The sequence below is a fragment of the Anguilla anguilla genome, chromosome 12 (genome assembly GCF_013347855.1).
Source record: "Anguilla anguilla isolate fAngAng1 chromosome 12, fAngAng1.pri, whole genome shotgun sequence".
NCBI lineage: Eukaryota > Metazoa > Chordata > Actinopteri > Anguilliformes > Anguillidae > Anguilla > Anguilla anguilla.
This window is the reverse complement of record NC_049212.1, coordinates 33,500,378-33,523,707: the sequence shown is the minus strand read 5'-3', so window position 1 is coordinate 33,523,707 and position 23,330 is coordinate 33,500,378. Positions and strand designations below refer to the sequence as shown.

Genomic DNA, 23,330 nt, shown 5'->3' with positions numbered 1-23,330 from the left:
TATATCATATATTAGACAGGATCAGAAAACACTGCTTGATTGCCCTGTGGAGGAATCTTACATCTGAAGCCTTTCAGATGAGATGTGTTAATTGTCTCTTGTTGAGTAGACATTTTTTGGCAAGAGAGGTGACCGGTGCCACCTTAACCCTCAAGCGACTGACATATTGTGCATACACAAAAGACCAACTGGGGTTATATATGACCCAGCAACAACAAAAGTGTAATGGAAGCCAAAATGAGATTTAAAAAAAAAAAAAAAAATGTTAAATGTCATGATACATGCACAGAATTTTTCAGTTGAATGCGAATGCGAATTACTTCACATTTTGAACTTTTTTCAGAACTATTTGTTCAACCTATTGCACTGCTGACTGCTGCTGACGGATGAATAGTATAATGTGAAAGCAATGTTTGAAAAATAGAACTCTAAACTCTTTTAATGTTGTTTCATTATTTTTATTTGTCTCTGTGTTTTGTATCGACTATTGTGAAGCACTTTGTTTCTTGTATTGAAAAGTGCTATACAAATACAGCTATTATTATTATGATTATTATTATTATTTTAAAATATGTCATTTTAGATGTAGTATTAACTGCGATTTTCAATTCTGCATGTCCTTCTGATATGTACATTTTATTACATTATTGGTTTACTTTTCATAAAATGGGCCTAAACTACGAAATGAAGTGGGGGGGGATGATTTCTTATCAACCACTAAGTGTCGCCACTGTCCACCTTAAAGACACTGCACGACTCACTTAGAAGGTTTAATCGATTGCTCAAATAACTAGCCTAATGACCTAAATCCAAGTGCTCACTAATGCGCCTCAGGCTCAGTGAAGCTAAATACAGATGTTGCTTAAAGTTGTATTTTGTAGTGAAATCAACGCGACACACAAAATGGTGGGAACCGATTTTGTAAAAACTGGGTTGAAGAGGCCAATTTCGGAGCGCCTAAAACAAATCACCCTATAAACAGAAGTAGCTGGTTTGCATCACTCATGCAAAATATAAAATAGGCCTGCCATTGATTCGATGATGACGCCATCTCCTGGGAGTGGATTTGCAAAGTGCAGCACTGTCCAATACTTTTCGCTTAAAATTCAAAACTCGACCCCGCAAACTCTTAATTTGCCGCATTAAATATATAGACAAGGTCGCAAAGATAATTTCTATATTATTAAAATCGTGTTAAACTGCACCAGTTGTATTGTGAACTCGGCAAAATAACTATCGTTTCAATAGGCTCTTTACACATGCGCATCGGGCATTGTGTACACACGGAAGATGATGGCAGATTTCCGTACTGTTAAAGGGACCAGCAGCCATACGTGGATACAGCGAGGCTGCGGGAGACAGTGGTAGCTAAGAGTCGCCAGCAACGTTGCATTTTCTTCGGAGAGTACGCCGTTTCTGCATAACAGAACAAAGGCAACAGCGAGTTAGCAAAACATTTTAACGTCAGCATAAACCCGTCAGGTACGAAAGTCTCGCCTTTTATAAAGTTGAATCTGTGAGGCTGATTGACCAACACAATCGGAACTGAAGGGGATTCATTCCCGCAGAATTTACCGAGCTAACCTTAGCCTCAAGCTAGCAACACCGTCTTGGAGAAAAGCACAGCAGCAGGTCTACGAATCAGCCGCAACCGTGGTGAGTGGACATTATACAATTGCGGGCAATACAGCAAAAGCCTAACGTATATTATGTGCATGTACCGTTTGGTAAAGGAATCGTGTTTTCTTACGAAACACTATACTACCTAGCCAGCACGTAAACTTGATCCCCGGCTTGTGGCTAGTATATCTTCATAGCTGTGTTCTTGTTTCATAACAGGCCTGGTTTTAAAGCCTTTAAGTACCTAGTAACTATACGCAAACATTAGCTAATGTGTAAATAGCACGCCCCCTGTTATTCGTTGTAGTCCGCAAGCCAACGAACAACGGTAGGCACCTCAACTGCTGGTTAGCCAGCATGTATGTAAGCTAGCGCTAGTTAGCTTGCGAGCAATGCAAACTACCCTCTGCTGAATATGATTTAGCTAGCTAACTGACTATTAAGCCATAGTCGGATTAGGTAAAGCCAGCTACCCTGCAATCGTATCCAAATGTGTCTGTTGCTCACAGCGGTGCAGCCTACAGTATTTTCTCGGTGCACATATAGCATTAGGTAGTAACCTTTCTAAAGTATCACGCCAACTAATTTATCAAGCTGGCATAACGTTACCACAGCTCGAAATGTAGGCTAACGTTACAACATTAGCTACTTTGCTAATATTAGGTAGATTAAGTAACGTAGACATGTTTGGCTAACCTGGCTACTGTGCATTTAGATGCACATAACCCGCTAGTTAGCGGTTGCACAACTAATTTTCTTCCATAAATGTGTTTTAAATCAATACCAGAATAGAAGGATACATTGTTAAAGAAAAAACCACTTATTTTTTGCAATAGGCAAAATGGCATTAAAACACAAAAGTGGCTAACAGACACGTCACGGGAATAAGTTGTTGCAGAATGAATGAACGCATGCATGCAAATGTATTCATAAATTTATTTTTCTTTACGCGTTTTTATTTCCGTATGTAGAGTAACCTTTCAACTCTTTATACCTCACGAAAGCAAGGCAAGATATCCATCCTGACATATCCCAAAAGCATTACACTCCCTTGTGGTGGGTTCATGAAACTCGCTCTTGAAATATAATTCGTCCCCTCCTCCCCATTTAAATGACGTGTCTCTAATCCTGCTTTTGAAATTTCGATTTCATCTCTGGATTTTGGGAAGGGGGGAATAGTGACGTCCTGGAAACATCCGTTTAGTCTATTTTTCATTTTATATCTGCATATTGTTCACACCACTGTTACATTTTTTTATGTTTTACACTCGTGACATTTAACTGTGTCCATTTCATGTTAGTCAGTGCAAATTCATTTTTCAGTAAGTCTTTTCCACATTTCGCAATGACAGTTGACTTGCATCATCACTGACAGATTAGCACTGGCTGTACTGCCAATCAACCATGGGGGGCCTGAGTCTGAAAGTCACTGCTCTGTATGTTTGGCACTTCAAAAATATACGCGAGAAGATCAAAGGTGGTAATTTATATATTTTGTATGCGGAGACTGACCAGTACATTATGGCTTTCTGTTGCGGATCAGATGCCCTATGAACTGATGTAGGAGTGCACGATTGTAGATGTGGCTGGGTTTGCGTGCCTTGTAGGCGACTGGTTATTGTTTAATTTTCAGTTTGCTTTTTGGATGTTCTCACCAGGCCACCTTGCAGTGAAAACAGCAATTACACATTCTGTGATTGTGCACTCCAGGTTTTTAAAAATTTTATTTCTGCAAAGGTTGCGCTAATTGATCTCCCCCATACTGTATTTAAATCGGCGCTACCTGGATGAAAGCGGGACGTTTCCTTTTCCGTTTATTTTGGTGTGACTGATTTGCCGCAACAGCTACCGCGCACATCAACTCACGCCATCTGGGCTGCTGCCAGGTGCAGATCAAATTTTAAGCTGAGTTTCAATCTCTGTGTAAGCGAGATAAGTGTAGTTCTGCCTTCTGCGGCTGTGGAAGAGGGGACAAAATGCACTGCAGGTGGCAGTTTCCCAGCCACCTTGCCTCTGCGGGTGGATGACCATTGAACCCCTGAAAGGTTGTCATTCGCCTCTAATTTATGCCCTCTTATTACTGTCAAGAACCCTCAATTTGATCATTCAAAGCCTTGATTCGCTAATTTGAACCCCTAATTTCAAAATGTGCGCCTTCAATTTATTAACTCTAAGCTTTAATTAATTGCACCCTTATTAGTCATTCAAATGACTTGTACTAATTGCTAATTATGCGGCTGGATCAGGCCTACTGTGGGTGTCTGGCCGACCGGGGGGTGGTTGCTCTCGCACATGGGGGAGATAATGCTTACTGTGTCCCTCGCTTCCTGGGCATAGCTGTGATTTAGAGCCTGCTGTGAATTGCTATCGTTTAATCATGGGTGCTTGAAAAGCTGTGCTCGTATGAACGTTATCTGACCGTGTGAATTGTGTGCCTCATGTCACTGTTTTCTGGTGCATCCCTGGTGTTTCTTGGATCTCTGTTGGTCGGCTCTGAAGCAGTGCTCAGCATTGTTAAAAAATCAGAAGCGAGTGATGCTAGAAATGCAACTGAAGATAAACCAGTCATCTCCATCTGTTGTTTTTCTCTTCCGTGCATGTTTGATTCTTTGTTTATTTTTGAGTGACATGCTGGAGGGGGGAGTCCCAGAGGTCACCCGAGTCTTTGAGCTTGGTCTAAGTAGGCTAACGCTCGTCTTCGCGTCCTGAAACACCTGCGATTCTTTGGATTCGGGCCTAGCCGATGGAAACCACCGCGATTCTTCGCGACGCTCAAAGGTTTCTGCTAAAAGGACCGGTGCGGTTCTAACGGCGGTCGCCCAGAGCACCTGCCTGGCTTCCTGCAGCTTGGCGGCGATCCAGGAAAATGGATTTTGGATTTGGATATGGGCGTGAAATAAGCCTGGCTCACAGCACGGCTGGCCCTGTGCTAGCCCTGCGCCCTGGTGCTCTGTGCTCCGGAGCCTGTGTCTCTCCCGCCGTGGCTCACCCCACTGAAAAAGCCGGTTTGCGTGCCGGTGCTCCGGGCCCCTTCACGCTGAGTGTGTGTGCGTCTGGGGGCCGAGCGCCCGCGGGAGGCTGCCACTCTGCCTGCTGCCCACGCCGGCTCGTCGTCTCTCTGAGCGGTTTGAATGAGGACGGCGTGTGGGTTCGCCCGGGCAGAGAGTTATCAAACGCTCAACTGCAAATAAAATACAAATAAAATGAAATAAATAAAAAAAACCGAGCTTGGGGAGGCCTCGTGCTGTTTGGGAAAAGGTGAAGTGGGAAGCGGGAGAGAGCGCCATTTCTGAAGTGCTTTGATACTCTCTTTCTCCGCCTCTGACATTCCTCCGTGGAGTCTGGCGGGCTCGGGGCCTTTTGGGCAGCGTGCTTCTGAAAGGACAGCGCGGGGAGGATGGGAGGATGAAAGGACCGGTCCTCACCGCTCTTGGATGAGTTGACCTGGGCGGCTCGGCTCCTTTAAACTCGCGGTATCGGCGCTCTCAGTTCCGCCTCTGTTCTCTGGTGCGCACCTGGATACAGGTGCGTTCCCTGGCCGTGCTCTGTCTCTCTGTCCCACCCGCTCTGTCCTTCAGCGTTCACTCGCTCAGGCACACGCACCTGCTTCTCCATGTGTGTGTTCTGCCCTCTCCCGTCTGTGTGTGTGTGTGTCGGAGCACACGCACAGTCTCCGCTGTGTGTGTTCGCCCCTCTCCTGTATCGTGTGTGTGTGTCTGAGCACACACGCATTCTCCTCGGTGTGTGTTCTCCCCTCTCCTGCGTGTGTGTGTTCACCCCTCTCCTGTATGGTGTGTGTGAGTATCTCTGTTCGCCCCTCTCCCATGTGTCTGTGTGTGTGCCTCTCCACAGCCCCGCGGTTGCTGTGTGTTAATAAGTGTTCTGGGTGGGGGCAGATTAACTGATGATTAGAAGCGTCTTTAAGGGGATCATGGGAAGTGCTGACAGCTGGGTGGGGGTGGGATGGGGGTGGCAGGGCTAACGCAGGGGCCACTAGACGAAAGGTCGCCCTGCAGTATGTCAGTTGGACTCCGGTGACGAAAGTCCGCTACCTTATCCGGCTTTTTGTTTGCTGAATTCCTGGAACGTCAGACGCTGCCTGTGTCAGGGGCAGGAGCTCTCTCTCTCTCTCACACACACACACACACACACACATCAGCGGCACCTGAAGAAGGACCTCGCACTGCGTTTCAGTTCTTTAAAATCCGCGTTTCAAACGCGTCTTTTTCTGGGTTTGGTCAGGGGATCAGGTGGTGGTTTCTATACTGCCGGTGCTGGTGCGGGGATTCCCTTGCTGGCAAATTTGGTAGATTTTGCACCTTTCGTTTGAAATGACTGTTTTCCACAGTTAAAAAGAAAAAGAGATGTTTCGCATAGGCGCGACAGACGGTGTTTTTTTATGTTTTCGGTAATGATTGAAGCTCCAGGCTGGTTGGCTGCCTGTCAGACCGGCTGGGCGGGGCTACGTCGGCCCGTAGGCCCAGAGCGTGAGGCTACAGGAGCTGTGCACTGTCTGCATGAGGGAGAGGGATTTTAACATTATTGTTCAATGTTACGCTTATTGCTGCACCTAGTTTACTCATGGCATTACACAAGCTAACATACAAAAATACCCCCCCCCCCACACACACACACACACACACTTGTATTGTGTTTATATGTTTATTTTATGTGTGTTGCAATATGTGTCCATGTACATCATGCCAATAAAGCCCATTTGAATTTGAGAGGAAATGAGAATCAGTGTGATTGTGAGAGAGAGAGAGATGGTGAAATGAGAATGAGCTCGAATGAGAATGGGAGCGAGTGTGTGAGAGAAAGAGAATGAGAGGGAGATTTAGAATTGGAATGAGGATGAGTGAGTGTGAGAGAGGAAAAAGAAAGTGAGAATTAGAAGTGGAATGACAATAAGTTTGTGTGTGGGAGAGGGGAACCGAGAGAGAATGAGGGAAAATTGAAATTGGAATGAGAGTGAGTGTGTGTGTGTGAGAGAGAGCGAGGGTGAAATGAGGGAGACACTGAGATGTCCGCACCGTGTCACACGCCAGCGTTTCCCTGTTCATTCACATCCGCCCCGATAACCGTGTTTACCCTGCCGCCACGTATCCATGGACACCGGTTTTCTGCCTGTGACTGGGCCGGGAGCCAGGCGGACGCTCTTGGGGGCGGTGGGGGGGCGGGTCACTCGGCCGGCCGTACAGGCGTGTCTCCTCTGCGGCGTGGGCCTACTTGGCTCGGCTCGGCTCGGCTCAGCTCGCGTACTCTCCGTCTGCTCCCAGCTCGGGGGGCTAAATCCCGCTTAGCGCCCCTTTAGCGTCTCCCGGCCAAGCTGTCCGCGCCTGGGCTCAGTCGCTAGCCTTCCGGTCTGGGGTCTGTGAGAGCTGGGCCTGCGGGATCCTCCGCCCCGCTCTCAGCGGTAATGGGGGTGGGCTTCTCTCTGCCGCTCTGCTCTTAATTGATCAGTTTAAGCTGTTACCATGGCATTCCCCACATGCCAGCTGTCGGCTAAACGGCCGACTACAGACCTGCAAGGCCGGCTATGTCTACATAGAGCCCTCGTTAATTTCTCAAGACTGAAGGGGCAAAATGTCCAGCTAGGCTGTTAGTTCCACAGCGTAGCAAGCATGTTCTTAATCTGCACAATCCATTCTGGTCCTTGCCCCCCCCCCCCCAATTTAATGACATAATGGGGTCATGGGAACGATTTGTCTCCTCGCTGCCAACACCCATAGCTGGCCACTTTCCTCACCTGGCTGGCTACTGAAGAATTTGGGGGACCCCCTGCTGTGTTCCACACGCAGCCCTCCCTGCCCGGCACCCTGCGTCTGTGCTGACTGCTGATTTGTGAAGGGAAGCCTGTGGTGGGTTCAGACTCTGTGGCTCGGTGGGACCGGGGCTGAGTGGCTGCTGCTGTATTAGCCTGACTGAATTGTACTTACCCACGTGTTGAGCTCTTGTTAAGAAGCTGATTGTAGTTCTTATCCGGGTGGGACACGTGTTTACCTGCCTCTGAGTGAAAGTGGGCTCGGAGGCCTTATCTCCTCTCCGCATGAGCGCTCAGATTCCTGTGCCCTCTAAAGGCCTTTGAAATGTATCCTTACAGTGGGCCTCAAGACCTGGCATACGAGCCTATTCTCTGAGAAGCAAAGATAAGGACGGTAGAGCGAGTGTGTGTGTGTGTGTGTGTGTGTGCGCGTGTGTGGGGGGGCGCGTGTGTGTGTGTTTGTTCGGGGGTGTATGTGCATGTGTGTGCGTGTTCGTGCGTATTGTGTGTGTTCTCGTAAATGCGTGCGTGCGTGGTGCCTGTGTGTGTGTGTGCGTGCGTGTGTGTGCGTGTGTCTGTGTGTGTGTCTCTGTATGCGCTTGCTCGCTCGCTCGCTCACACACCTGCGGTATCAGTTGCAGTCTGGCGTGATGAAGCTTCAGTGACATCACGTCGGGGAGGATCTTTGTCTTCACAAGGCCTTCAGAGCCGTTAACCCCAAGTGGACCAAGCCAAGTGCCCTGAGACGTGCCCTTGACACAGGAAAAAGTGCTGAAGTGCACTTTCCTCTCACGGCTCGAGGTTCACATTCCTCGGCCTTTGATCTCATGGAATTGTTTCCCTGTTGTTGTTTTAACGCGAGCAAACAAGGCGTTCGCTTCACCGCGTCACGATGCATCAGTCCCTGAACTTTCCACAATCTGAAAATTTTGGGTTTTTAATGTTTTTATGTCTCACATCGCCGAGTCCCAACGCAGTATGCTGCAAGTGGGTACGTCTGAAATGTTTGATTCAGACTGCTTGATGTTGAAGAGCTTGTAATTGAAACGGCACGTTCATTTTTCGGGAACTTAAAACTGTGTGGTTGAGCTGGAGTGCAGACCCGGAAAGCCACATTGATTTGATCTTTTATGGTCATTTCGTGGGCTCTATATATAAACTCTTTCATATGTTCTTTTTCAGTCAACAGATAAAGCTTGATTTCTCACAATAAGTAGCCTATTTTACCTGCATACTTTGCCCTGAATAAAATGGGTATTTTTGGGCTGAATCATGTCCTGCATGACTGTTGGCTTTTGAGAAATGTATGCATTTATGGTCACCAGCTGGTGGTCTTTCTAAATCAAGTGTGCTGTTTTTTTTATGCCTCCGCGACGGCACAGGCGTGGCCAGAGGCATTATGTTTTCGGGTTGCCCGTCCGTCCGATTCTCGTGAACGCGATATCTCAGGAACGCCTTGAGGGAATTTCTTCAAATTTGGCACAAACGTCCACTTGTACTCAAGGAATTCCGCAACAACTTCCATTGTATTTCTTGTGTATAAAACCATTCTGAAACCCCAAAAAAAAAAAAAAAAAATGCTTCCACTCTGTTCATTTTCTCTATAATTTAATAATTAATACGTATGTACACACTCATCCTCCTCTCTGCCACTGCCTCCACGCTGTCCAGTTCCAACCCGATCACCTAGCTGGCCTTCCTTAACAGCTTGTTGAGACTGCTGACCTCCAAGCCTTGATACCACCACCCCAGCACATCACCACGAAAAATAGCACTGGCTACTGGTTGGCGGAGGTGTGCAACCGCAAGGCGGTATTTCTAGTTTATGCCCGCTTCCGTGGGATGTGGGTTTGTGGGTTGAAGACTCACTCAGGGCAGTAACTGAATGTAAGATGTAATGAATGTAAGTGTGTATAAGTCTCCAGATAAAAGTCTGCTAAATGCAAAAAAAAAAAAAAAAGTGATGTTTGGCATTCAAAATGTTCTGCAGGCTTTGCGAGTTAAGGTTAGGCCATGGTTCTGGAGGACATGAGTCAGGGTTACAGTCAGTGGATGTTTTTTGTTGTTGTAAATATATAAACATTTGGTGGCCTGAGAATTACAGGGTTCTGTCTGCCGTTTCTAGATTTCTGAAATATTCAGCTTTGAAGTTCTTGTCAGTTCACTGGTTTTATCACTTAGGACGTGAAAAACTGGACTTACACCCACATTTTTAACTTTGGACACTTTGAAATGCCTGACACAGTGACAAGATGGTCAGTGGTCGGATACAAAAGATAGCCTGTGTTTGAAAGAAGGTGGGGGGGGCCTAGCTGTGGATTGAGGTTTTGTTTTAGCTCTGTGAAGATTAGTCATCATGAGATGCTTCTCCTCTTCCTTTCCCTGTGTTCAGTTTAATACCAGCTGGCAGTAATTTGTGGGTTGTGACCGAGCAGCCAGAACAGGGCTTTGTTTCTGAAGCTCACTTCCTGGTCTTGCTGAGAGACGGTGATCACTGTCAGCTGTGCCGTTGGCCCCAGTCTAGGTCTCCCAGCCACCCGTTTCAGTGTCGATGATACCGAAACTGTTAAAATACGAAGACGATCATTTCTTCCCCCCCACAGTATCATGTCGTTGCGATAGATGTTATCTCTTAGTCTAATGTCTCCCCATGTGCCGATTTTATGAAGTGATTTTGTCATTTGGACTATAATTGAATATTTTGTGGACCAGTCGGGGACAGTTTGCGTCACTGCCTAGTCACTGTGCGTCACGGGGGGGGGGGGGGGGGGGGGAGGGGGGGTGTATCTCACACGCTAAGTGGACGACCCGCACCCAGCTCGGACTTCCTGACCATTTAAGGGTCCCCCTTTTCCCTAGCCTCTTGACCGCATCCAATCTTGTACAACATGGCAGCACAAACACTACACTTCCGTGGGTTCACAACGCTTTTCACACCCGTGTCTCTGGCTTGTTCACTTTGACAGACTGTGATCCACAGTAATAACTCTCACCATTTCTTTCTCTTTCTCTTTCTCTTTCTCTCTCCCTGTGGAATATACGCTAGGTGAGGTTAACTCATTCTGTTCCAGAAGGTTCTGTAATGGAGAAAGGGGGTACGGGTGGGGTGGGGTTGGGGGAGGGGGGGGTGACACACAACTGCAGAAGGTGTAGAGTTGAAGTTGGCATAGTACTGTTGCACTCTCTTCTGTTGAGTTTGACCGTTGAACCGGATTCTTACACTATGGCCTGTTCTGCCTGTCAGTCAGCAGTATTAACGAATGGAGAGGCTCAGGTGATTCTGTTCCCTGTCTGATTGGCCGGAGGCTGACCTCTGTGCTTAAAAAAACAACAATAAATAAAATTTAAAAAGCAGTTTTTATAGCCAACATTTATGCATACCATTGCATTAATTACTGAAGCAGTTCCGGTAAAGTAAGATACAAGTGTCTAGCCGTAAGAACCCAGCTTCTTAATTTTCATAACTTCCTGCTGCCCCACCTAAGCGTAATTATGTAATCTGCCTGCAAATGAATTGTTTTGCACACCCAGTTGCATTGAAAATACAGAACTGTGTTTTGAGCATTAAGACTGTGTTTTCCGGGGTGCGGTGGAGAGTGGGGGGGAGGGTAGGGTGTGTGAGGGTGTGTCGGGCGTGGCGGCAGACTGAGGCTGGTGAATCATCGCGCGTGTAGGAGAGGAGGAAAACACCGGTCGGCTTGGCCGATTATCGGGGACGGGGCCCGCGAGCGGTCAGCCGAAGCGAGCAGATAGCCGAAGAGAGCGGTTGGCCGAGGCGAGCGGTCGGCCGAAGCGAACGGATAGCCGAAGCGAGCGGTTAGCCGAAGCGAGCGGTCAGCCGAAGCGAGCGGTTAGCCGAAGCGAACGGATAGCCGAAGCGAGCAGATAGCCGAAGAGAGCGGTTGGCCGAGGCGAGCGGTCGGCCGAAGCGAACGGATAGCCGAAGCGAGCGGTTAGCCGAAGCGCGCGGTTAGCCGAAGCGCGCGGTTAGCCGAAGCGAGCGGTTGGCCGAGGCGAGCGGTCGGCCGAAGCGAGCGGTCGGCCGAAGCGAGCGGATAGCCGAAGAGAGCGGATAGCCGAAGAGAGCGGTTGGCCGAGGCGAGCGGTCGGCCGAAGCGAACGGATAGCCGAAGCGAGCGGTTAGCCGAAGCGCGCGGTTAGCCGAAGCGCGCGGTTAGCCGAAGCGAGCGGTTGGCCGAGGCGAGCGGTCGGCCGAAGCGAGCGGTCGGCCGAAGCGAGCGGATAGCCGAAGCGAGCGGTTAGCCGAAGAGAGCGGTTGGCCGAAGTGAGCGGTCAGCCGAAGCGAGCGGTTAGCCAAAGCGAGCGGCGCCGCGGAGCTCATCGATCGAGTCGCCCGCTGAGAGCTCGCCGGCACGCAGCCACTCGAGACGGTCCCGGCGCCCGAGAGGGGAAAGCCAGCCATGTCTCGCTGGCGTCACGGAAACGACTGAACGCGTTAAGGATCTGACGCCGGCTGCTGCGATGGCGACGGCAGCGTTCGGTGTAGCGGACATGACGGCAGCACCTGCGATGACAGCAGTGATGATTAAGAGGAGGATTGTGGTGATCCTGAGCTCTGGTCGCTCATGTTCTCTTATGTCCATGAATCTGCCGCATTTAGTTGGCAGGGAGAGCGCAGCACTCGACATCCACATTAATGCCAAATGTACCAGCTCAATTTAGCGGATGTAGCTGAGCAGCTCATTTCCATCTGCAGTCCCTGGGTAGAGTATAGCAGCGGCATTTGATCTGTTACAGTTAGTATGTGTACATGTAGAGAAGGGCGCATTATAATACATTTTATGATGATGTCGGTGGTGATGATGATGATGATGATGATCAAGTCACGCTCTGTTGTCGGAGTCCGTGTCTTCATGCCGGGTGTGTGAGGGCGCCATGGCGATATGATTATAATTGTTACGATGATGATGATGATGATGAAGTTGCGCTCTGTTGCAGGAGTCCGCAGTGCCTCCACTCCAGTGTGAATGAGGGCGTCATGGCGATATGATTATAATTGTGATGATGATGATGAAGTCGCGTTCTGTTGCAGGAGTCCGCAGTGCCTCCACTCCAGTGTGAATGAGGGCGTCATGGCGATATGATTATAATTGTGATGATGATGATGAAGTCGCGTTCTGTTGCAGGAGTCTGCAGTGCCTCCACTCCAGTGTGAATGAGGGCGTCATGGCGATATGATTATAATTGTGATGATGATGATGAAGTTGCGCTCTGTTTCAGGAGTCCGCAGTGCCTCCACTCCAGTGTGAATGAGGGCGTCATGGCGGACCACAGCCCCTCTCTGGACTCCGGCCAGCTGCACAGCCCTGACCTCCCGCTCCTTGCCCCGCCCCTCCCGCCCACCATGGCCAACGGTGACGGCCCACAACAGGTAACCATAGAACCAGGCCTCCCCTGTCATGTGACTGACTGGCTCCCTGATGTTCTTGTCATAAACAAAGCAGAGATGCATATGTAATTGGGCCTCCCCTGTCATGTGACTGACCAGTTCTCCAATTTTCCTGTTGTAAATGAAGCTGGGTTGCACATGAAACTAGGCCTCCCCTGTCACATGACAGGCTACCTGTCTAATATTCCTGCCTAATGTTCCTGCCTTTTATATTTAATTTCATATTCCATTCCTGAGCCTGTGCTCATATTACTGCTGGATGGTCTTTGGTGTATGAATGTGCGGCTTTTGTTGACGGGTCAAATTACTTTAACCTACGTCAGAGCGTCTTCCCACTCTGGGTTTTTATCATGGGCTGTTGTATTAATTTCAGTTGTTAATGACATGGCTGTTATGAGAGAATCTTTGATTAAGTTGTGCTTTGAATAGGCACGTTTGTTTCAACTGAGCAATTGATAGGAGTGCCTGTGTATCATTTCTTCATCGGACATGTACCTGGTGCAGTATAAATATGTCAAAGTACAAAGACCATAATATAATCCAGGTTATGTAAATTTGTTTCATCTGAAAGCATATAATTTATGCATTTGAAATATGGAACCCTCCTGGTGGACTCTTCTCTGGTCCTAAAAAAAAAAAGAACAAAAAAAGCCAGTTTGGGACCACCTCTGGTGAAGGGCAGTAAAACCCAGTGTTTACTGCCCTCTAGTGGAGTGTATTTGTCAGTTCAGGCTCTCTGCTGCTGCCGAGATAGTGTGGAATTGTGGGAAGAACGAACAGAAACGATAGTTCTAAATAAAAATGGTTTAGTTATTTTCAGTTAGCTCAGAGATGACATCTTTACGTCAAGCGCAGAGGTAGAAGGGAAGCTGTCGGGTGATCATATTCCTGAGAGATTTAACAAACTGTGAGCTAGATTAAATTAAAGATTAAAGAACATCTTTTCTCTGATGATCTTTCCCCGTAGATAACATACAATCTCCTGTTTTTGTCTGGATATTTATATTTATTTCATACAACACTCCCATAGTCCCACAAGGTCCCATTTAATGGCGCCGTGACTCACACTGGCCCTGAACATCCTCTGAACGACATTCAGACTCGCTCTGCGGCTGCAGGTAAACAAGCCTTTGCACAGATATTCCCAAATCTCTTTCTTTCATCCAGAACCAGCAGCGGCCCTCTCTCTGTCTGAAGCCAGTCAAACCGCACAGCATTCCGATTTTATAGCATTTCATTTAACGAATGGGTTGTTTTTTTTTGTTTTTTTTTTGGCAGATAGGAGTGCATTAGTTATACTGCCCAAACGCCTGTCGTAAAAACAAGCCCTACGTTCCAAATTCCCTTTTGTGCCACGGCACGGGAGGCTGAATAAATTAACACGAGTCTAAAGTGTTTATGAAACGGGCTTTTAGCTGATGGTGCTTCACATTACCGGTGTTGTTTTATCGATGCCTTGTAAGGGGTTCTGATGGTTATGTTATTTCAAATGAATGGCTAAGCGCCGCGCTGTAGCTGGGTTGCTGTTCGTCCGCTGATTACCTGCAGACTGCGGCATGTTCCCGTGGACGCACCCCCACTTTGTAGAGCTCTTACAGTTATCACAAACGGTCAAGAACAACGGCTGCAAAGTAAATAAATAAATAAAGCCACCAACCTGCTTCAGCCCACCGGGTGAAAGAGGACAACATGGCCGCTTCCCAGCCAGGACCGTCCCAGATGCAGACAGAAGGGTCCTCACATGGAGGACTCCCCGCGGGGCGACCCCGAAATAAGGAGAGCTCAGGAACGCGGCACCTGTAATAAACCAGGGTGTCCAACGTTTCCACGTCCGGGACACCTTCCTGGGAGTGACGGGAGAGCGTCGCTTCACTGGCTTTTACAAAAACAAACTGTGAAATCATGTTAAAATGTAGAACCGGTTTATACACTGATTAAACTTAAGAGAATATAACTGGCTTAATGGACTGCCTCAGGAGGATTACGAGTTGCGGGGTAGATCCGTTTCGAGTGTAAGGCGGGTTTTTGTCGTGTACAGTCCCCTTATCTCTGGTGTCCTGTAACGTCTGTGTGTGCTGAGGTGCTTCGATGCTGGGACAGCAGGCGTGCGTTTTTCTACACGGCGCTTCATCGAGTGTGTAACGTGCGCGGGTTCCACATTCACAGCTGTCGGGCCCCCTCTTTCCCCCCATCCCGTCTTATACAGGAAGCACTTCAGAGCCCTTCTGCTCCAAATCAGGTTTTTTTTAATTTATTTATTTATTTTTTTTAATGGCAGCTGTTTGTTCCTTATTCTTCATTTGTCAAGCGGGAGAATGCATTTGGTCTGTTATGCCGATGATGCTTTTCAGAATTATGATAATGACAATGAGGCTAGCAATCACCATCTATCATCGCACAGTGAACCACAGCCAGTGTGCTGATAATTAGTCTATCACGCCAAACCGGTTGTGATAATAACAGTGTTTTCCAATACATTCTCCATAGCTGCACTTTTTTTTAATAGCATAAATGTTTTTTTTTTTGCTGCATAATAACAAAGTATAATTTCACTCCAAGATTCGAATATATTTTCAAATTGACATTTTATTGTCATTCTGAATGTAGCCCATGTGTTGTAATGTTTGGCATATTAGAGATCGTATTTACATTTTCTCTTCACAAAAAGCTGTATTTGAAAAAGTTAATAAAAGAAAGAGAATTCTGCGTGGTGGGGTCTGCCGTTAGAGAGATGAGTATGTGATTCACTGTCTTTGGGTGGGTCTGGTGTTATCAGATTGCGTGTGAAATTTGCTCTTCTTACTTCGGTGTAAATTCTATTGTGCAAGGCGAAGACTGACATTCTGAGTAATGGCTAATTACAGTCTGAGGGGTTTTCGGGCAGAATGGGTTATTATTCCGTTTGTTACGATGTATCTGACAATTAGTCAGTTATACGCCTAAATGACGAGGATTATTAGGATATTATTTCCCTGAAAACATATCTATGTAAAACTGAGCAGCTGTTCTTTGAATTATTGAACACACTAGCCCAGATTGGACCCTGATGTTTTGAGCAGCAGAAGAGGCCATTTGGTAGAGAGGTGGCTCATTGGAATAGTCTGTGTTGGCCTGGCTCTGGGTGAATTTGCTGTGTTGGCCTGGCTCTGGGTGAATAGGCTGTGTTGGCCTGGCTCTGGGTGAATTTGCTGTGTTGGCCTGGCTCTGGGTGAATAGTCTGTGTTGGCCTGGCTCTGGGTGAATAGGCTGTGTTGGCCTGGCTCTGGGTGAATAGGCTGTGTTGGCCTGGCTCTGGGTGAATTGGCTGTGTTGGCCTGGCTTTGGGTGAATGGGCTGTGTTGGCCTGGCTCTGGGTGAATAGTCTGTGTTGGCCTGGCTCTGGGTGAATAGTCTGTGTTGGCCTGGCTGTGGGTGAATGGGCTGTGTTTGACTGGCTCTGGGTGAATAGTGTGTGTTGGCCTGGCTCTGGGTGAATGGGCTGTGTTGGCCTGGCTCTGGGTGAATGGGCTGTGTTGGACTGGCTCTGGGTGAATGGGCTGTGTTGGCCTGGCTCTGGGTGAATAGTGTGTGTTGGCCTGGCTCTGGGTGAATAGTGTGTGTTGGCCTGGCTCTGGGTGAATGGGCTGTGGTGGCCTGGCTCTGGTGAATGGAGAGATAGTGAAAGATGGGGAGGCCATGGCAGGTAGGAGAGGGTGAATGGTGGAGAATGGTGTGAGAGAGTGAGCAGCAGTGTGGTTGTAAGAGGTGAAGTGACTGAACCTGGGGGTCTGACTAATGTAACAAATCTGCTTGCAGCTAGCTTAAGTCATTTATTTATATAACAATTATTTTATCATATCTATTTATCATCAGTTATTGTAGTTATTATTATTATTATTATTATTATTATTATAGAAAAATGTAAGGGTCTCTTACTAGTTTATTCGTCTGTGCCACCTGCAAAGCAAACCACACCTTTGTAGTTTACAGATGCATTTATTTTGGAGCTATTTCGTAACCGACGCATTTTGCGTATTTCTGCTGGAAACCAGCTCGAGTGAGCGCTTGAGCACGAGCGCCACGTCCCCTGCTCGCCCCGCGGCTGATTGAGAAGCTAAATAGCAAGAAAACCGTTTCGGTCGCGGTCGTAAATCTCCTCCCGGGCCTGCGGTTTAACGGGCTGAGTTTGCGTCAGTTAAAGGCCGTTAAAGTGAGTCGGCCAGTACACGGCCGGGGAAACGACCGATGAAAAACAAAATAAAATAAAGTGATTTAAAAAATCGTCCGCATGAGAAACCTAAGGCTTTTTTATATTGCCCTGTTGGGCAGCTGCTCCGCGAGAAAAGGAAGTAAAGACCGTTCTCCCGGCATCTGCTGCTCGATCACTTGATTTTGGTTGTTAGCGGATTAATTATCTTTTTGTGAGTTTCCGCACACGCTGGAAATAGGCTTATAAATACAAAGTGTTCCCTGCTTCATTAGGATCCCAAAAGGAGAAGGTCATCCCTGGATGTTAGTAAGCACAAATAGATGTTCTTTCACCACAGGCTTGTGGATGTTTCATGTTCGGTCTGTATTGCTCCGGAGAAGGATTAATTATCTCTGCTGGTTTGAAAGGAGGGGGGGGGTAGCTCATATGGGGTTAATGATAATTCCCTTTGTGCCGTTGTACTCCTATGCCAATTAGTGCATCAGACCCCGTGAGCTTTGTGCACAGTTAGGAGTCAGTTAATGATTGTAATTATGATTGACTGTAAGCCTATGGCCAAACCATCGCAATTCTGTTTTCAGATATTTGGCCGCGTAGCTACACGATAGTGTACTTATCCCACTGCTTTGCTGTGCGTTTTGTTTGTTTTAAAGGCTCAAAAAAAATTGGCTTCAGTTTCACCATTGTTGACTATTTTCCTGAATACCAGCTTTCGACTAAGGAAGAGACAAGGCTATAATGTAAAGACAAATCCATTCAATGCCCGTCAAACATTGTTTCTGCTTAAAAATGCTTAATTTACAATGACAAAAGAGCTAGACCCCCACGTTGGGCAAACGTGAAGGTTGTCATACGTGCCAACTACGGGCAAATGGGTGAGAATCTAATTTAGAAAAATATTTTATGCTTGTTAAGTACTATTTATCCTTAATAAATTATAGGAATCTGCTTAACGAGGCTTGATGAAGCGGAATAAAGAGCCAGAATGCCCAATTCTTGCGTAGCTCATGCATTCAGTCGGAATTAACTGTGAGCAGGGCTCGTTCAGCCCACGACATTATAGTGACGATTTTGTACTCCCCTAAAGAGCGCAGAAGTTTGAGGGAACATCGAGAGGCTTTGTGTGGAAAGGTGTGTAGTGGCTGGAGTTGTACCGGTGCCAATGTTAGGAGGTCATATGGCCGACCCCTTCAGGCCTGAGTGTGTGTGCTTGCTGCTCTGAATGAATGTGTAGTAATTGTGTGTGTGTGTGTGTGAGTTCACAGTCTGTGAATGCTGTGTTTGTGTGTGTGTCGGTCATGTTGTGTGTGCGTGTGTGTGTGCGTGTGTGTTTGTGTGTGTGTGTCGGTCATGTTGTGTGTGCGTGTGTGTGTGTGTGGTGCAGAAAGGGGGATTCCTGGTGTTCGTTTGTGTAGGTCTTTCTGTTTGTGTCTTGTATCTCTGTAGGCCACCTGTGTATCAGTCTTTGGTGGGGGGGGGGGGGGGCACGGCTTAGCACTGCTCCTATCCCCCCCCCCCCCTCCAGCCCGGGGAGATTGCGCTGTTGTTTGGGAACAAGCAGCAGCCGGTCGGCGCGGACCGGAGCGGAGCGCGGAGTGATTCACCTTTTCCGCTCGTTTACGGCCGCCGCCGCCGCTCGAGCCGATGAATCAGCCTCTTATTTACCAGCCCGTCGGTCCAGGTGTGCAGCCGCTTCTGCCGCTCGGCTGGAACGCGCCCCCCCTCGCTCGGGCCGGTCTCTCAGCGCGTGACGCACGTTGGCTGGGCCCTTTGTTTATTTGCATTGCCTTGCATAACATTCATTCAGCAGCCCGCCTCATCCGGGGAGACCAGCGCTGCAGGAGAGCCTGAGTGCCTCCACCTGCTCTTTTACGAGCAGCGGCAGCCCAAACCCTGCTCCTGCAGATCTGCCGTCCCGTGGCGTTTTCACTCCAGCCCTTACAGAAACGCACCTCACTCCACTGCCTGAGATCTCTTTGAGCTGCTGATGAGTAGAGTCCAGTGGGTCAGAGTAGGGTTTGAAATGGAAAACCTGCAGGATGGTAGATCTCCTGCGCCAGTGTTCTAGACGAGCATCCCCAGAGCTGCGAGTGCATTCCCAGCCTTTTCTTTGTTGGCTGTTTCCTTGAGCGGGGGTGGGGTGGGGGGGTTTGGGGGGGGCGGGTGCGGGGGGGGTGGGGTAGCTAACACGGTCAGGCGCCACCTCCAGGAAGCAAGGTGTGCTTATTAATTGTTCCTGGGGTCTGCTGCCATAGCTGTTTATCATTTGCACTCTTGGTGACAAAACTAGTTTTGGTGAGTAAGCCGGAATCAGGCCAGCAAACAGTAATTAAGCTATAATTGCAAAATTTGTTTCCAAGTGATGCAACGTCTTTGCATTGATTCACTGCCCTTGCCATTTTTTTAATGATCTCAACTTCCTGGCTTTGAACCCTGGCACCTGCAGCCTTCTGATTCGGTAACCCAGTTCCCTTTTTTTCTTCCACGAAAGGACCGGTCCGGTGATGTAGTCGGTCCCCCGGTCAGGCCAAGGTCCGTATTCGGAGAGCGTGTTAGCGTTGGCCGCTAGCTGTCTCGTGATGTCACCGCTGATGTCGCAGCCCTGATTGACGTTTTCATTTCCCCCTCTACTTTCTCTGTCCCTTTTGCGTTCTCTCTGTTCACCTTGCGAGGTTGCCATAGCAACGTGCCCTCACACTGTGCGCGTCTGTGACCGTGCGGGTTAAATAGAAGGCGGAGGACTCCCACCCCACCCACGAGGTGGTGGTCCTCGCCACCCTTCCCGTGAATAATATTTTCATTTTTGCCGCTGCTGATGTCGACGGGGAATTATTTATTAAGTGGGTGTTGTCGGCGTCCAATTTCCTTTTGTTTATTTTATGTTTTTTGTAAAGCCTGCTCAGGGAGGGAAAATAATTTTGTGCTTCAGCTGAAATGCTTCCCCCCCCCTGTTTTGACTGAAGTTGAAATTGAGTCCCAGTGCAGCCCCAGTGCAGTCCAGCACAGTCCCAGCACAGCCCCAGTGCTGCCCCAGCCACAGTCCAGCACAGCCCCAGTGCAGCCCCAGCACAGTCCAGCTCAGCCCCAGCACAGTCCAGCACAGCCCCAGTGCAGCTCCAGTGCTGCCCCAGTCACAGTCCAGTGCAAACCCAGCGCAGTCCATTGCAGGACCCAGCGCAGCTCTGTTGCAGGCATGCAAGCCATAGCGAGGTTTCACGCTGGGTTTAGGCCCCGCCCCTCCGCCTCAGCCAACGCGTGGTGAGCGTTCTGGTGCAAAATGGCTGCCGTGCATCACTCAGATGGGCGCGGCGCTTTGGAGGTGAGTCACAGCCTCTTCATGCTGAAGTGCTCTGCGATAATGAGCCAGAAAAGGGTCCTAATAAAGCAATGCTTTATTACTGTTATTATTATACATATCCTTGCGTAAAATTGCATTGGACTGAGATTCATGGCCTGTGCAGTTGCATGCGAATATTGGGTATGTAGTAATGAGGCATTTAATGGGTCAGGAGCTGATCTGGGTCCAGTGAGATGCAGATTCCATATTTAATATCTCGTCATATATCTCATCCTCCTAGATGGTGATGATGATGATTAGAAATCACAACAATAATAATAGCAATTATAATAAAAATAATATTGTAGAATTTAAGAGTAATATAATAAGGATAATGATAAGAAGAATCATGATTGTGGTTACAATAATAATGAGAATTTTATAATTTATAATAAAAATAACAGTATAATTTTGATAGTAATATTAATAATGACGACAATCAGAATAACAATAATAACAAGAGAATCCTATAGAACTGCAGGAAGGTACAGTATGGTCCAGTCCTATAGAACAGCAGCAAGGGTCGATATGGTCCTATAGATATGCCATTATGTTGTGTTTTGGGTGAGCTTGTGAACGGCGTGTGCAGCGATGTGTGTGCGCGTGTGCAGCGATGTGTGTGTGTGTGTGTGTGTGTGTGTGTGTGTCTGTGTGTCTGTGTGTGTGTGTGTGTGTGAGCTCTGCGGGGGTTTTAATAAGAGCACAGTGTGGAAGAATGTTCCGGATGGGGGCGATTGAGCTCTGCGAGATGGCAGCATAATATTTGTGACAGGGCACGCCACAGAGACCTCTGTTTGTGTTTCTGTGTGTGTGTGTGTTTGTTTGTGTCTGTGTGTGCGCTCATGTGTGTGTCTGCGCGTGTGTGTGGGTGCTCGCGTGTGTCTGTGTGTGAGCGCTCGTGTGTGTGCGTATGTGCGTGTGTGTGTATGTGCGTGTGCATGTGCGTGTGTTTGTGTGCGCTTGCGTGTGTTTGTGTGTGTGTGTCTGTGTGCACACTCGTGTGTGAGTGAGAGAGAGAGAGAGAGAGACAGAGAGAGAGAGAGAGAGAGAGAGAGAGAGAGAGACAGACAGACAGACAGACGGAGAGACAGAGCAGGAGCAGGGCTGCTGTGGCCGGGCTGGCCTGCGTTGGTGACGCGCGAGTCCTGCGGGGATCGATGGGGACAGGAAAGCCCGTCACGGGCTGCTGCCTTTCCGCCGCTCCCGCGTCACGGCCGGGTCCGCTTTCCCCCGCGCCGGCGTCACCGCGCGGTAAACAATTAACGGGAACAAACGGGGCAGAAACCTGACCCCTGAGTCACCGCCGCCCCGCGTCCCAGCGCCGCCCAAATGTCAGCCGCCGCGGCCGCCGTCTCCCGGGGATTAGCGCCGGCCCCGGGCGCGGCTAGCGGGCCCGTGCTAATCGCCCCCTCGCGGGCGGACCGGGGGGGTGGCGGCGGTGGTGGTGGGGGGGCTCGTTTCCGGCTCCGGGCTGTGCCCGTTATGCATGGGGCTGCGTCTAACGGGCTAATTGTGTTTGCGCCGGTGTGGGCCGGTCTGGCATTCAACAGCCAAAAAAAAAAAACGGGGGGGGAGGGAGACAAACAGAAAGCGCTTAGGAGGCAGAGCGGGGCTGGAGCTCGCGGGCCTGGGGGCGTGTGATCAATTTCCTAAAGGTTTATTTGCAAAACTCACTCTGCCACCCACCCCTCTCAGCTGCTGCTCCTGCTCGGACTGCAGTTTCCTCCTCTCTGGGTGCAGTCGCTCGCGTAACTGCAGCATCTGTCTATCGTCAGGATGTCAGGATGGCAAAATGGCAGACGGGCTGACCAGCAGGCAGACCGGCAGACGGGACTAGTGCCAGGAAACGTCTTTCGGTGTAGTCAAACGCTGACCGTCTTAAAATGTTTTTTTTTTAAACAAAGAACTGGAAGCATATTGTTATTCCGTACACTGTTTGAGGTTCTCAGCTGTGGCGCTGTCTGTAGTATGTTACTTGTGTATGAACATCCCATCTCTGCTGAATCGTCCTGTAAGTCAGGCCTCTGGCCGGGTTGATTGCAGTGCGCGGCGCTATTGAGCAATGAAACGTGGGACGGGCTTCCCTTTTGAATGAAATCCTCCCTCCCAGGGTGACACGGGCCAGTTCTGCATTTCTCTGTGGTGCTCTCCTAGGCTACACCTGTGACCTTTGACCTCTCTAACATCAACTAAAATTCCCCCCTCTTCCGTATAAGACATGGGGACGCTGCTGGCTCACCAATCCCTATGTACAGAAATAATTAGACTGCCTTTTTATTAGACAGCCCCAACTTGGTATACACTGTATCCTATGAGTGCCTGTTGAGCACATTTGCAGTATATATGGATAATAAAGTTTTGTTTTCAGAACCCGGCAACCTTTTCGATTTACGTGTTTCTAAGCCAGCTCTGTTTCGTTAACCCTGGTGAACGTATTTTAAAGAGCTTTCCGAGATGCCGGTCCCCCTGCTTTCCTGTCGGTTTGTTTGAAACGAACGCGCAGAAGCGGATTTCACGCCGCGCGCTTTTGAGCTCAACGTTCCCATCGCTTACTAAACCGCTCGGCAGGGCAGTGAAGGCTGGCTAAGTCCACGGCAGATGTTGGTTGCAGGTGTGAACGTGATTATGGTTTGATTGAATTTAAGTCACGTTTTGATGAAGAAGTGGCGACATCTTGTTTTGTGGCCATTTTCTAAAAGGCCTGCATGGTGCCAGCTGAAGACCTAGTCTTGTTTTTCACACGGGATCATGGTCTTAAACTCCTGGTTGAATATGAGTGAATGACCAAGCTGTTCGGCTTAGGTTAGTTACTGGTAAGCGAGCATTGGTAGAAAACTGAATGAAGGCTAATGTAGTTATTGATAACCATGTTTCAGTAGAGAAAGGAAAGCAGTAGAGTAAGTTATTTATGAGAAATCGTTGGTGCAAATATTAATGAACGATCAAGCTGCAACATTCGTCATTGATGACGCGGTGTCGGTACGGAAATGATAAAGTTTTAGCGTTCTTT

General features: G+C 48.5%; 1 protein-coding gene across 2 annotated transcripts in view; it reads left to right on the top strand.

Annotated features, from left to right (window-relative positions):
* Positions 1–1,072: 1,072 nt before the first annotated feature.
* fndc3a (fibronectin type III domain containing 3A) overlaps positions 1,073–23,330 on the top strand; it is a 73,945-nt gene continuing 51,687 nt past the window's right edge. For both annotated transcript variants that reach the window (XM_035385515.1, XM_035385514.1), the window contains exons 1-2: positions 1,073–1,656; positions 12,626–12,776. In XM_035385515.1, the coding sequence (XP_035241406.1) occupies positions 12,666–12,776 (111 nt within the window). In that variant the 5' untranslated portion in view covers positions 1,073–1,656; positions 12,626–12,665. The remainder of the gene's footprint in view (positions 1,657–12,625; positions 12,777–23,330) is intronic.